The sequence below is a fragment of the Saccopteryx leptura genome, chromosome 6 (genome assembly GCF_036850995.1).
Source record: "Saccopteryx leptura isolate mSacLep1 chromosome 6, mSacLep1_pri_phased_curated, whole genome shotgun sequence".
Lineage (NCBI taxonomy): Eukaryota > Metazoa > Chordata > Mammalia > Chiroptera > Emballonuridae > Saccopteryx > Saccopteryx leptura.
In genome coordinates, this window is record NC_089508.1 from 76,303,593 (window position 1) to 76,319,690 (window position 16,098).

The following is a 16,098-nucleotide window of genomic DNA, read 5'->3' on the forward strand; positions in this document are numbered from 1 at the left end:
CATAAGGAATAAAACCTTCATATATATAGCCAAGACAACAGAATGATGGTTAGCAGATAAGAGTGGCTGGAGAAGGAAAAAGAGGGTAAAGGGGGTCAAACATAGTGACTGAAGGAGACTAGACTTCAGATGGTGGGCACACAATAGAGTATACAATAGAAGTGGTAGTATTAAGATGTATGCCTGAAACTTACATATTATTATTAACCAATGTCAACCCAATAAATTGTTTTAAAACCGTATCCTTAGACCACAAAAGCTTTTAATACTGTTCATTCAAAGCTATACAATTGATTTTACAATTTTTCCACATATTACCTGGTTAAAGATCTGAACACATTGCAGCCCTCATCAAATTTCCTCCCCATCCTGTAGAAAGTCTCCAAGGCTTCTCGCTCATTAAAAGTATACTGCTCACAAAAATTAGGGAATATTTCAAAATGAATATGAATTGATAAAATATCCTCTAATTTTTGTGAGCAGTATACAGTCTGCTCATAGTTATCATTAATAAAGCAATTTTTATTTCCTCAATAGACACTATTTGAACAAACTGATATTGCTAAACCAAAAACCCAGCAACTTTCTTAATTCATAAACACATGTATCCTCCCACAGGAATTACCTCCAGCCAAAATATACCGAGTGGGGTGCATAGCATTGATGGGACACACAGAAACAAGACACTCTCCACCAAGAAAAGAATGCACCCGCTTTCCTGTCTCATGGAAGACTTCAATCTGTCGTGGATGGGCCATGCTGCCAACTATGATACAGTCTTCTTGTTTAGGATCCCACACAGCTTGAAACCTGGTTAGCCATCGCCCAGTAATGGTGTTGTGCCTGGTGAAAAACAATAATTTTTTAAAACATAGTAAGTGTTAAATATTAAATAACTCAAGGTAGCAATGGGCAAAGAATAAAGATGGCACTGCTCCTAAATGCTGGTTTTCTCTGCCAAGTTTCTCCTATTTAAGTTACTGAGTTACCATCAAACTAACTTCCTCCTTTCTATAGGACTAAAGCTCAGGACAAAGACATTGTCTTCTGCATTTTTGAATCTTCAGTGCTGAACACAGTGGATGGTCACTAAGTGTCTATTGAAATAGCACTTTTTTTGTTCACAATTTCCTAGTTCAATAGACTTTCCTCCTTTTTTTAGCACATACAAATAAAAGAAGCACTAGAATCAAGAAATATATAATCTGCCTGACCAGGAGGTGGCGCAGTGGATAGAGTGTTGGACTGGGATGCGGAAAGACCCAGGTTCGAGACCCCAAGGTCACCAGCTTGAGCGCGGACTCATCTGGCTTGAGCAAAGCTCACCAGCTTGGACCCAAGGTCGCTGGCTCCAGCAAGGGGTTACTCGGTCTGCTGAAGGCCCATGGTCAAGGCACATATGAGAAAGTAATCAATGAACAACTAAGGTGTCGCAACGAAAAACTGATGATTGATGCTTCTCATCTTTCTTCGTTTCTGTCTGTCTGTCCCTATCTGTCCCTCTCTCTGACTCTCTGTCCCTGTAAATAAATAAATAAAATAAAATTTAAAAAAAAAAAAAAGCCTGACCTGTGGTGGTGCAGTGGATAAAGCGTCGACCTGGAAATGCTGAGGTTGCCAGTTCGAAACCCTGGGCTTGCCTGGTCAAGGCACATATGGGAGTTGATGCTTCCAGCTCCTCCCCCCCTTCTCTCTCTCTGTCTCTCCTCTCTCTCTCTCTCTCTCTCTCTCTCTCTCTCTCTGTCTCTTCCTCTCCTCTCTAAAATGAATAAATTAAAAAAATTAAAAAAAAAAAAAAAAAAAAAAGAAATATATAATCTGGTTATGGCTGTTTTAACAAAAACTGCTATTTCCATATTTGTATTCCCTTGATAATCAAACTCCCCAAATCATTTTATATTCCATACATCTTTAAAGTAAAAAATACATTTGGGTCTCAATGAAAAAATCGCAAGGGAAATCAGAAAATGTCTGCAGACAAATGAAAATGAAATAATTTCATACTAAAATTTAGGGAATACTGTGAAAGGAATACTAATAGGGAAATTTATAGTGGTAAACCATTACATTAAAAAAAAGATCTTTTGGCCTGACCAGGTGGTGGAGCGGTGGATTGAGCGTCAGACTGGGATGCAGAAGACCCAGGTTCGAGACCCCAAGGTCGCCAGCTTGAGCACGGGCTCATCTGGTTTGAGCAAAAACTCACCAGATTGAGCCCAAGGTCGCTCGCTCCAGTAAGGGGTTACTCGGTCTGCTGAAAGCCCTGGGTCAAGGCACATATGAGAAAGCAATCAATGAACAACTAAGGTGTTGCAATGCGCAATGAAAAACTAACGATTGATGCTTCTCATCTCTCCATTCCTGTCTGTCTGTCCTGTTTATCCCTCTCTCTGACTCTCTCTCTGTCTGTCACAAAAAAAAAAAAAAAAAAAGATCTTGGAATCAACAACCAAATTTCACTTTAAGGAAAGGAAGAAGGAAAAATAAAGAAAAAACTTACTACACCCCAAGGAAAAAAAGAATAAACTAAACCAGTTAGCAAAAGGAAGGAAATAATAAAGCACAAAGATAAATGAAATAAAGAAAAAAAGGACAATATATAAAACTAAGTTGTTTTTTAATAAAGATCAATAGAATTGACAAACCCTTAGCTAGACTAAGGAAAAAAAACCCTCAAATAACTAAAATCAGAAATGAAAGAGGAAATATTACAACTGATGCCACAGAAATAAAAAGGATGATAAGAGAATACTATGAACAATTATTCAATATATGCCAAAAAATTGGATAACCTAGAAGAAATGGATAGATTCCCAGAAGCATACAACTTACCATGACTGAATCATAAAGAAATAAAAAAATCTAAATAGACTTACAACTACTAAGGGAATAAAAACAGTTATCAAAAACCTCCCAAATGGCTGGAGCAGGATGGGGGGTGAGGGGAGGAAGAAAAGCCCAACAAAGAAAAGCCCAGCACCAGATGACTTCACTGGAGAATTATAACAAACACTTAAAGAATTAACACCAGTGCTCTTCAAATTCCTTGAAAGAAGTGAAAAAGAGAGAACACTTCCAAACTCATTCTATGAGGCCGGCCCCATATCCTAATACCAAACCTAGACAAGGATCTACAAGAAAAGAAAACTAAAGACTAATATCCCTGGATGAATATTAATGCAAAAATCCTCAACAAAATAGCAAACCAAATTAAACAGCACATTAAAGGGTTAAACACCATGACCGAGTTGTATTTATATCTGGAAAGCAAGTATGATTCAATATATAAAAATCAATGTAATATACCTCATTAACAGTTTGAAGGACAAAAACCATATGATCATCTCAACTGATTCAGAAAAACCATTTGACAAATTCAGTGCCCTTTCATGATTGAAAACACTCAACAAACTAGGAAAAGAAGGAAACTATTTCAACATGATAAAGGCCATATATGAAAAGTCCACAGCCAATATCATATTCAACAGTGAAAGACTAGAAAGCTTTTCCTCTAAGATCAGGAAAAAGGCAAGGATGCCCACTCTTGCCACTTCTACTCAACAGTGTACTAGAAATCTGATAAACCTAGAAAACTGGGTAGGACTAGAGACACTTATCTGCCTAACTATATAGGTCATTCACAACTTCATAGGTAATTAATATGAAGTGTCTGTCACGTGAAGTCTCACCATTAAGCCGACAAGCATTTAATATTGGGGGGCATTTTGAGCAGTCACATGACAGTCAATTAGACAAGAAAAAGCAATAAAAGGTGTCCATCCAAATTGGAACGAAAGATGTAAAATGATCTCTGCTTGTATGACATGATCTTATATGTAGAAAATCCTAAAGATTACACATATACAAAAAAAAAAACTTGTTAAAACTAAAATGATTTCAGCAAAGTTGAAGGATACAAAATCAACACACAAATATTAGTTGCATTTCTACACACAAACAATGACCAATCTCTATCAAAATCCTAACGGCATGTTTTGCAGAAATAAAAACAAACAAAAAATCCTAAAATTGATATGGAATCTCCAGAAATCATGAATAGCCCTGACCAGACGGTGGCGCAGTGGATAGAGTGTCGGACTGGGACAAAGAGGACCCAGGTTCAAAACCCCGAGGTCACCAGCTTGAGCGCAGTTCATCCAGTTTGAGCGCAGTCTCACCAGCTTAAGCTCAGGGTCACTGGCTTGAGTGTGGGATCATAGACAGGATCCCATAGTCGCTGGCTTGAATCAAAAGGTCACTGGCTTAAAGCCCAAGGTTGCTGGCTTGAGCCCAAGGTCGCTGGCTTGAGCAAGGGGTCACTTGCTCTGCTGTAGCCTCACCTCTCCCGTCAAGGCATGTATAAGAGAGCAGTCAATGAACAAAGGTGCCATAACAAAGAATTGATGCTTCTCATCTCTCTCCCTTCCTGTCTGTCCCTCTCTGTCACCAAAAAAAAAAAAAGAGATTATTAATAGCCAAAACAATCTTTAAAAAGAATAAAGTTGGAAGCCTCAAACTTACTAATTTCAAAATATACTAAAAAAAGCAACAGTAATCAAGATGTCATGCTGGCATAAATACAGATATACAGATCAATGGAAAATAGGAAGCCCAGAAACAAACCCTCATGTATATGATCAAATGATCTTTGGCAAGAGTGCTAAGACCACACAATGAGAAAAGGGCAGTCTCTTCAATAAATGGTGCTGGGAATACTGTATATCCACAAGCAAAGGATGAAGTTGGACAGTAAAAATTAACTCAAGCCCTGGCCGGTTGGCTCAGCGGTAGAGCGTCAGCCGGCATGTGGAGGTCCGGGGTTCAAATCCCAGTCAGGGTACAAAGGAGAATCACCCTTCTGCTTCTCCACCCTTCCCCCTCTCCTTCCTCTCTATCTCTCTCTTCCTCTTCCGTAGCCAAGGCTCCACTGGAGCAAAGTTGGCCCTGGAACTGAGGATGGCTCCATGGCCTCTGCCTTGGGTGCTAGAATGGCTCCAGCCACAACAGAACAATGGCCCAGATGGGCAGAGCATCGCCCCCTGGTGGGCGTGCCTGGTGAATCCCAGTCAGGATCCCAGTCTGACTGCCTCCCCGCTTCTAACTTCGGAAAAATATAAAATAAAAAAAACAACCTCAAAATGGATTAAAGACCTAAATATAAGACCTTAAACCAGTGGTTCTCAAAGTGTGTGCCAGGGCACACTGGTGCGCCCTAGATTTCCAGGTGCGCCCTATGGTATTCCAGAGAAATATGTGCCTGTTGGGGACCACAAAACCAACAGAGTTTTTGGAGTTTAGATTTTTGGGGGACAGAGGTGTGGGGAATTGGCTGTAAGCTGACAGTCTGCCCAACCCCCCACCTCACTTGCCTGATTAGGTTGCAAAAGGCTGTTAAGCTGTGGTGCTGGATTGTTTACACTACCCCCCATGTTCCCTGGAAAGACTGGAGGCAAGTTTCTTCTATCCTTTGTTTGGTGTCAAGTTAAGATGATACCATATGGTGGGAGTTTTCTGCACTCAACACAATTAAGAGTAAAAAGAGAGGAATTCTTCAAGTATTGACGAGGAAATGAGAGTTTGCCTTTCAAATATATGCTCAAATATTGAAGAAACCACTAGGACACATCAGGCTCATGTTTCTCATAAACACAAGAATGAAAAAACTTAACACATTCGTGCCAGGACCTGCCAAATTTACTAAATCTTACTAAGAATGTTATCTATATATAAAAAAATAACTTTTTTGTTTTTTTTTTTATTTTTTAACCCCTTTTTTACGAATTCTAAAAAGCATAACTCAAAAAATGTAACATAAAAATGTTTTTAAATGTCAGAATAAATTTAATTTTGTCATATTTATTTCATTTAATTACCATAAAAGCACACTTGGACTTTATATATTTTTTCTTTAATTTTTGACTTAATTATTGTAACATATTTCTCAGAAATTTGTTTTTTTTTTAATTTTTTTTCTTTTATTAATTTTTAGAGAGGAGAGAGAGAGAGAGAGAAAGAGAGAGAGAGAAGGGGGAGGGAGGTGCAGGAAGCATCAACTCCCATTTGTGCCTTGACCAGGCAAGCCCAGGGTTTTGAACCAGCGACCTCAGCGTTCCAGGTCGACGCTTTATCCACTGTGCCACCACAGATCAGGCTCAGAAATTTGTATATGGTGCACCTATAATTATCTGTAGGATTTTAAATGCGCCCTGACTTCAAAAGTTTGAGAACCACTGCCTTAAACTATAAAACTCTTAGAAGAAAACACAGGGAAGAAGCTTCAAGCATTAAATTTGGCAATGATTTCTTGGACGTGACACCAAAAGCATAGGCAACAAAAAGCACAAACAGACAAGTAGGACTACATCAAACTTTAAAATTCTGTGCATCAAGGCAAACAATGAACAAGGTGAAAAAGCAACCACAAAATAGTAGAAGATGTTTGCAAATCATATATTTGAGAAGCGCTTAATATGCGGAATATGTAAGGAACTCCAGCAACTCAACAACAAAACTGGCTCAATTCAGAAATGAACAAAAGACTCGAACAGACGATTCTCCAAAGAAGATATACAAGTGGCCAACAAGCATATGAAAAGATTTTCAACATCAGTAATCACTGAAAAAATGAAAATCAAAGCCACAATGAGATATTACCTCATACCCATTAGGATAATCACAAATTAAAAAAAGAGAGAAAATAAGCATTGAGGAATATACAGAATTAGAATCCTGGTACATTCTTGGTTAGAATGTAAAATGATGTGGTCGCTGTAGAAAAATAGTATGGAGGTTCCTCAGAAAACTATACCTTAATATCATTAAAAACCCTTTCTTATTACAGAAGTATGGACTACAGAGAACTACATTTCCCACTGCCACTCAATGGCTCAACCTTTAATGAAAATTTGTATGGACCCCAGAATCATTACCCTAGATAAATTTTTAAAAAATACACATTAGAAATAATAAACTAGAATAAAGTTTGAAAAAGGAAATTAAGAAATTTGTGAAAAAGAAAACTAATAGCCCTGGCCAGATAGCTCAGTTGATTGGAACATTGTCCCAAAGCACAGAGGTGTTTAGTTCGATCCCGGGTCGAGGCAGATACAGGAACAGATTGATGTTCCCCTCTCTCTCTCTTCCTTGCTCACTAAAATCAGTAAGTTAAAATTAAAAAAAAAAAAAAAAAAGATATATTTAAATATAACCTCTATAGACTATAAAACTCATAAAGTAACAATCAATATATATTGTTCACCCTGTACCCAACATCATAAATACTGATGAAAAGGGACGTCTGGGAAAAAGGCATCGAGTAAAGTTTGGTATAAAATACATAAATTAAAAAAGGCAGATGCGCTGAAGTCGCCTGTTTGAAACTCTGGGCTTGCCCGGTCAAGGCACATATGGGAGTTGATGCTTCCTGCTCCTCCCCCTTCTCTCTCTCTCTCTCCCCTCTGTAAAGTGAATTTTAAAAAAAAAGGCATATGTAAAAAGAGGGTAACCAAAGAAATAAAGTAAGTGGTAGAGTGGAGAAGCAGCACTCTTAGCTCAGAACAAATAGGCACAATCAGAACTTCAGCTAGCCTCGTCAACAGGTGAGTAGTTACAGTCTTCTTTAATATAACATGAATAATGCAGGCTGGAAGAAAGTCATTCACCTTAACCAAATAAAACCACCCATTCTTGGTGACAGCTGCTGACTAAAAGAAATTGAACCTCTTTATGAACCCAAGACGCCTGAAACAAGAACTGGATAGGGGAGGAACTAGCAACCTGGGACACCTCCACAATACAACACAGAAACTGGAACTATTACATCTCTTTGAGAATCGGCTGTCTAAAGTAAGTACTCCAACAAACAGCTATTAGCAATCCAGGTTCTACATTATTAGGCATCTGGAAACCTACCTGATGGTGGTAAAGAGAGGAATCTGAGAGGATACAGAGCTGCTGTCAAAGATTCTGTAAAATAAACAACAAGAATAAAGTAGCATTCTTTATACTGTTTCTTGCAAATTTTCTAAAATAACATTAGTGTGTTTTAATAACCTTTTCATTGGTGAAATATGACTGTTATTTTAAAATACATATAGAATCAGGATCTAATAAACCTCAGCTAATATAGTAACAAAAGTTACAAGGATTATTATAAAATTTAGTGCTTATTGTGCAGTGTAGAAATCATTTATTTAAACACGGTTACTCCAAACTTAAAATGTATATTCTAAAGTAATAATCTGGATTCTAAAACTATATTCAGACTCATAGTAATATAGATCATACATAGGGGATGTGGTCTAAAAGTACACAAATAACCTAAAAGTATACTCTTATATCAAGAACAATTTCCCTATGAGACTCATCAGTTGAAGGTCTGGTAGAGTCACTTCCAGGTGCTGGCGAGACTAAGACCCAACCAAGGGGAGGAGTTCCTGTGGGGCAGCTGGAGGAGTCCGGAAGCCTCCACCAGGTACCCTGGCATAAAGAAACAAACCACATCACCACCACCTTCCTTCTCCTTGTGCCTAGCTACTCCAGTTTCTTGGCACTAGAGCTTATTATTTAATTAGATTACTAGAAAGCCAAATCCCTAACAGCACATATAACAAGAGTAAACTCTACAGTGCATAGGAACAGGAATGGGACAAACAGTAGCTCTTGAGACAAAGGATACTGTGTGGGTGGAAAGGGAACACTGAGCTGCCACTGCCTAGTGACTAAATCTCTTAAATGTACCACCTAGTAATGCTCACAGACTGGACTAGAAACTAACTGGGTACCTGCTACACACTGCAAACCAAACTTTCCCCAATAAATAGGTTTACACAGAAATTAGGTACCTTTCTAGAGCCTGGCTCACAATATACATTCAAAAGATCCTTGATGAATAAACAGTAAATGAATTACAAAGCACCTGGAGATAAAACTCTCATAAACTGAGAAATCCTTGCAATGTTAAAGCAAAATCAGGGATTCAAGAGGAGAACAAAATCATTTTCCTTTGTGGTTGAATTTACACCCTCTACATCTTTTTTTATTATCATTATTTTCTATTTTAGGTTCAACAAGTTTATATTACATTTTTAAATCCACTTTTAGGAAGTAGCTATAGAAAGGTACCAAAGCTGAAACAATAAAACTATATCTACTAGTTTATACAGGCGCCCAATTTTTGCTATCCTGTCTGTCTGCTTATGGCCTAGGGCTCTACAACTTCCACTCAGCACCTTACTTGTGGGGTACAGCCTACTATCCCCAAAGTCAGAGGTTCTCCCTGTGCTAAAATTACTTCCCTTTCAAGATGTCACAAACCTGCTTTCATTGGGGTTTTGGGGTTGTTCAGTGCTTCTGAAAGGGAAACCTGACAACTCCCCAGGATAGCTATAGACGTTCCTTGTCAATCTCAAGGAAATGTGCAGACACAAAAACTGCTGAAAAGCCATCAAATATAGGTCACTCATCTTCAGGAAACTAGATTTAACTGTAAAACAGTAACACTAGTAATTGAGTGGAGTGCAGCAATAAACAAAGCTACTGGCTTATTGACAGTGTAGTTATACACGCTTTACATTCCTTAACAACATATCTTCATTTACCTCAGTGTACAATCAGCACATGTTGTCACTAGTCTGTTACCAGTAAGAGGTGAAAAATAAGCAGAAGCGATGCTCTTCATGTGTTCAGTCAAAGAAATTAAAGGCTGGCTTCCCCGGGAATTCAGGCGCCTTACATCATAAATATGAACATCACTGTAATAAAAAGAATAATTCTCAGTGTTACCACAGTACAATGTAGTAAGCCTCTAGAATAGTGCTAAACATAAACTAGATGCTCAAACATTCACTGCATTGAAGAATAGTTAAGCGTCGGCCCAGCATGTGGAAGTCTTGGGTTCGATTCTGGCCAGGGCACACAGGAGAATTGCCCATCTGCTTCTCCACCCTTCTCCCTCTCCTTCCTCTCTGTCTCTCTCTCCCCCTCCAGCAGCCAAGGCTCCATGGGAGCAAAGTTGGCCAGGGCGCTGAGAATGGCTCCATAGTCTCTGCATCAGGAGCTAGAATGGCTCTGATTGCAGCAGAGCAACACCCCAGAGGGGCCGAGCATCACCCCCTGGTGGGTATGCCGGGTGGATCCTGGATCCTGGGCCCGCGCATGCAGGAGTCTGTCTGTCTGCCGCACCACCCCCCCTTCTCACTTCAGAAAAATACAAAAAAATAAAAAAATAAAGAATAGTTAAGACAGGACCCTCCATTCTTCTGTATTAATGTACAAACACTAGTAAAGATTTAAAATATTAGAAAAATTTCAAAACTATAGCATAACAATATAACTAGTGAGTATAGAGAGACAGAAATCTAGTTGGTTTTCCAATATCTCCAAGAAAAAAATTAACATAGACCAACAAATTATATGTCACATACAATTTTTTTTTAGGTAAGAGAAGGGGAGATAGTGAGGCAGACTCTTGCATGCACCCTGATCAGGATCCACCTGGCAACCCTGTCTTGGGCCGATGCTTGAGTACCAAGTTGTTTATAGTGCCTGAGACTGATGCTTTCCAACCAAGCCATCCTCAGCACGTGGGGCCATGCTCAAACCAATCAAGTCACTGGCTGCGGGAGGAGAAGAGGGAGAGAAGTAGGAGAAGGAGGGAAGGAGAAGCAGATGGTCACTTCTCCTATCTGCCCTAACCAGTAATTGAACCCAGGACACCCATATGCCAGGCTGACACTCTATGAACCACTAGCCAAGGACATATACAAATTTTTTTACAAGTTTTCAAAAAACTAGAAGTAAATAAATAAATGACTAGAAGTAAATGCATATGATACTAAGGAAAACAAAAATGTGTACTTGTTTCCTTACTTTCACTATTTATTAAATCCAAAAGAATCTCTCATTAAAAAAAATTACATTGAAAACAGTGTAGAAAGAAAAATTATTCAGCTGTGGGTATCACACAAGTCAGATGTCTTTAATAAGCAAACTAAAACATTATTCCTAATATGAAACGGTCTAAATCATAAAATTTTATGAAGAACATACCGCAATCCTGCAGTTACAAAATACTGCCTGTGCACTGGGTGGACGTGAACAGTTCTTATTTTTTTCATAGAAGATTTGATGAGTTTCTCATAAGAAGTCCCAGGTGTCCGTCTATCCACCAATGACATACTTCCATCCCAGTGTCCTACTATTAAAGTGGAGGCATCTTCTACCAAGAAGTCAAAGGAGGAAAAGCTACTTCTCTCGTTTCTATATACCTAAGGATATAAGTAGCAATCAACTTTATATCTCTTCCTCTAAAAAAACCCAATATATAAATTCCTTGATAAAAACGTGATGAAACACTTTACCCAAATAACCTCAATTATTCTCTATCATCCCCCCCCAGGAAGCACAGGACAAAGTGATCATCCCCATTTACAAAGATGGAAATTAAAGCACTGATAAGTTGGGAGACTTACCTAAATCAAATGGCCCATCCACCCATGTCAGGGCTATATACCAAATCTCTTGAATCCAATAAACCTCAGTTGCAGATCTACTATGTGAAACTCACTAGGAAATGGACTGACTTTTGAATTCCACCCAATTGAAAGAGATATAAAATTCTGACAGTTGAGCAGGCTACATCTATCAAAATATTTAATGCTCATATCTAATTCACTAAGATATATATAAGGATGCCTGCTGCAAGACTGCTTACAAAAACAAGAGACAATATAAATATCCATCAAAAACATCTGGTTAAGCCTGACCAGACAGTGGAACAGTAGAGCGAGTGTCGGCCTGGGATACTGAGGATGCAGGTTCAAAACCCCAAAGTCACCAGCTTGAGCATGGGCTCGCCAGCTTGAGTGCAGGGTAACCAGCCTGAGTGTGGGATCATAGACATAACCCCAAGGTAGCTGGCTTCAGCAAGGGGTCACTGGCTCGGCTGGAGCCCCTCTGGTCAAGGCACATATAAGAAAGCAATCCATCAACAACTAAGGTAATGCAACTATGAGTTGATTCTTCTCATCTCTCTGCCTTCTTGCCTGTCTGTCCCTGTATGTCTCTCTGTCCCTATTCAAACAAACAAACAAATAACTATTGTATAATGTGTCAATACTGAAATAAGAAAGGATGACCACTTTTTTCTTTTTTTTTTTTGCATTTTTCCGAAGCTGGAAATGGGGAGGCAGTCAGACAGACTCCCGCATGCGCCCGACCAGGATCCACCCGGCATGCCCACCAGGGGGGATGCTCTGCCCATCCGGGCGTCGCTCTGTTGCGACCAGAGCCACTCTAGCGCCTGAGGTAGAGGCCATGGAGCCATCCCCAGCACCCGGGCCATCTTTGCTCCAATGGAGCCTCGGCTGCGGGAGGGGAAGAAAGAGACAGAGAGGAAGGAGAGGGGGAGGGGTGGAGAAGCAGATGGGCGCCTCTCCTATGTGCCCTGGCCGGGAATCGAACCCGGGACTTCCGTACGCCAGGCCGACGCTCTACCACTGAGCCAACCGGCCAGGGCCGACCACAATTCTTATTGCTGAATCATGTTGAAAATCAACTGCTATTGCCTGACCAGGCAGTGCAGCAGTGGATAGAGCAGACTGGAACACAGAGGACCCAGATTCAAAACCCCGAGGTCGCTGGCTTCAGCGTAGGCTCATCCGGCTTCAGCGCGGGGTCGCTGGCTTCAGCATGGGATCATAGACATGATCCCAAAGGTCGCTGGCTTGAGCCCAAGGTCACTGGCTTGAGCAAGGGGTCACTCACTCTACTTTAACCCCCCCCCCCGTTCTTCCCTTGTCAAGGCACATATGAGAAAGCAATCACTGAACAACTAAGGAGCTGTAACGAAGAACTGATGCTTATCTCTTCCTTCCTGTCTGTCTGTCCCTATCTGTCCCTTTCTCTGTCAAAAAAAAAAAAAAAGAAATGAACTGCTGTTCATTTTTAGTTTTAATAACAAGTATTGTTATTAACTGAGATTAACTAATATACCAAATGTATCACAACCACCGTACTCCCCCTCCCACCCAAAAAAGCGCCAGTATATACAAATGAAACTTGTACTATTCAGTCAGTATATTAAAATGGTTAAGTGCTTTGGAGTCAGAGACACAAGTGCAAATTCTAGTTCTGCCATTTATGTCCTTGAGCAAGCTAATAACCATTTTACCTCAGTTTTTTTAACTATTAAATGGAAGATTACATTACCTATTTCATAAGGTGTTATAAAGCTTAATAATATATAAAAAGCACACTCAAGTTAATGCCTATCACAAGGCGATTATTCAATCAGTAGTATCAGGAACAAATTATTAACATACAACATTATGGGTGAATCTTAAAAGCATTATGGGTGAAAGAAACCAAACACAAAAAACTACTGAATGATACCATTTACTTGACATTCTGTAAAACAGGCAGAATTACAGGGACACAGTCATTACATCAGTGACTGCAGGGACTTCAGGAGGGAACAGGGGACTAACTACAAAGGGTCACAAAGTAATTTTTTTTTATGTGAGGGAGATTTTCTATACCTTGATTGTGGTGATAGTTACATAAGTGTGCACAATTTGCCAAAACTTATAAGTGTACACCTAAATATTACTAGATGTAAACTGTACGTTAATAAACCTGACTTAAAAAAACAAGTGGGAGAAGTTATATACTAAATACTAAAAAAGATAAATGATCCAAATAGAAATTTCTCTGAAGAAATGCAAATGACCAATAAATAAGATAAAAAGATGCTCAGGCCAGGTGGTAGCTGAGGACCCAAGGTTGGAAACCCCGAAGTCGCCAGCTTGAGCGCAGGGTCACTGACTTGAGCCCAGAGGTCGCTGGCTTCAGCAAGGGGTCACTGGCTCAGCTGGAGCCTTCCAGGCAAGGCACGTATGAGGAGCAATCAATGAACAACAAAAGTGCCACAAACTATGAGTCGATGATTCTCATCTCTCTCCTTCCTATCTCTAAATAAATGATCATTGGAGAAATAAAAACCATAACCACAATAAGATACCACTTCATACCCACTAGGATGGCTATACTCACTGTTAGATTCAGGGAGTACTGACATGCTGGGGCTGCCAAGAGTGTACAAGGTCCCTGTGACACTGAGAACAAAGAGTTCAGCAACATCCTGCATTGAGTCAGAGACCCTTATCATAAGTTTATGTTTGAAATTCTCCACTGAGTAATACCCCCCCCCCCTCGTAACTGCGCACGACCTCCCTAGCCAATGACTAACAGCCACATCAGCTTCTGTATGATGCTTGCTCATCCTAGACAGCCACCCTATAAAAAGGAGCCATTTTAGAAGCTCGGAGCTGCAGTCCCTGTGCAGGTTTGGGGGCTGCAGTCCCTGTGAAGGTTTGGGGGGCTGCAGTCCCTGCGCAGTTTGTTGGCTGCGCAGGTTTGGTTGGCTGCAGTGCTCCAGTCTCTTCGGAGGTGTGGGTTGCCTGCAGTCCCTGAGCAGGTTTGGGGGGCTGCAGTGTTCCCCTGTGTGGGTTACCTGCAGTCCCTGCGCAGGTTTGGGGGGCTGCAGTGCTCCCTTGCATGGGTTGCCTGCAGTCCCTGTGCAGGTCTGCAATAAAACTTATAAAATTCACTTTGGGTCTGCTGTAGTCTATCTCGCTGGGATGTAACAGATGGAGGCCCCAGCGAGATTGGCCGTGGCCTATTTCACTGGGATGTAACAGATGGAGGCCCCAGCGAGTAACAAGTGTTGGCAAGGATATAGAGACATCAGAACCCTTCATACATTGCTGCAGAATATGTAAAATAGTAAAGCCATTTTGAAAAAAATAGTTTGGCAATTCCTCAAAATGTTAAACATAGAATTACCACATGCCCCACCATTCCTATTCCTAGTATATGCCCAAGAGAAATGAAAGCATATGCCCATACAGAACTTGCACATGAATGTTTATAATAGCATTATTCACAATAGTAAAAAATGAAAACAACCTAAATATCTATGAACTACTGAATGAATGAGTATAATCTGGTATAGACATACATGGAATATTATTCAGTCATTTAAAAAAAAAAGTGCCTGACCAGGAGGTGGCGCAGTGGATAGAGTGTTGAACTGGGATGCAGAAGACCCAGGTTCGAGACCCCAAGATCACCAGCTTGAGCGCAGACTCATCTGGTTTGAGCAAAAGCCCACCAGCTTGAACCCAAGGTAGCTGGCTCCAGCAAGGGGTTACTCGGTCTGCTGAAGGCCTGAGGTCAAGGCACCTATGCGAAAGCAATCAATGAACAACTAAGGTGTTACAGCGCGCAATGAAAAACTAATGATTGATGCTTCGCATCTCTCTCCGTTCCTGTCTGTCTGTCCCTGTCTATCCTTCTCTCTGATTCACTCTCTGTCTCTGTAATAAAAAATTAAAAAAAAAATGTTAAATACAAAAAAAAAAAAAAAGTACCGACACATTCCACAACATGGATAAACTTTGAAAACATTTTGCCAAATAAAAGAAGCCAATCACAAAAAAGTACAAATTGTATGACTCTATATGATATATCCAGAACAGGCAAAATATAGAAACAAAAAGATTAATGATTGCTTAGGGCTGGGGGAAGGGGGAAATTGGGAGTACCTAATAACAGACAAGGAGTTTATTATGGGGGCAATGAAAATATTCTAATATTAGATATATTAGATTGTAGTATGGTTTCACAACTCTATAAATATACAAAAAACCACTGGATTTTACACTTTAAGTACACGTTTTAAAAATGTAAGTACAATCAGTTATTATTAAGTGGCTGTTAAAATATAGATGTACCCTTAAATTTCAAAATCCAAACTTCTTGTAAGAATATAAAAAATACGAAACAAAATATGATTTGCATAGATAACTACATGGTTGTGCATCAATAACCAAAGTATTAGCATTAAACAGTTTAAAGAGGCCCTTTCACAAGAATTATCTCATTTAATCCATGAGTTACAGCCTATCTATTTCCAATAGGATTTGAAAAACCAATGTTGCCCTTAAAAATCTATTTTTTAAAAGTTATAAATAAAAATTTTAAAAAAGACACTGATAAAAAAAAAGAAACTGTTTCTTTTAATTGTCAGTATTTAGA

The 16,098-nt window shown here is 39.7% G+C and overlaps 1 protein-coding gene across 1 annotated transcript in view; it reads right to left on the minus strand.

Annotated features, from left to right (window-relative positions):
• Positions 1–260: 260 nt before the first annotated feature.
• Positions 261–16,098, minus strand: part of WDR76 (WD repeat domain 76) — a 59,504-nt gene continuing 43,666 nt past the window's right edge. Inside the window, exons 9-12 of the mRNA XM_066341702.1 lie at positions 11,050–11,267; positions 9,600–9,752; positions 7,912–7,965; positions 261–843 (exon numbers count right to left, since the gene is read on the minus strand). Of these exons, the coding sequence (XP_066197799.1) occupies positions 588–843; positions 7,912–7,965; positions 9,600–9,752; positions 11,050–11,267 (681 nt within the window). The 3' untranslated portion in view covers positions 261–587. The remainder of the gene's footprint in view (positions 844–7,911; positions 7,966–9,599; positions 9,753–11,049; positions 11,268–16,098) is intronic.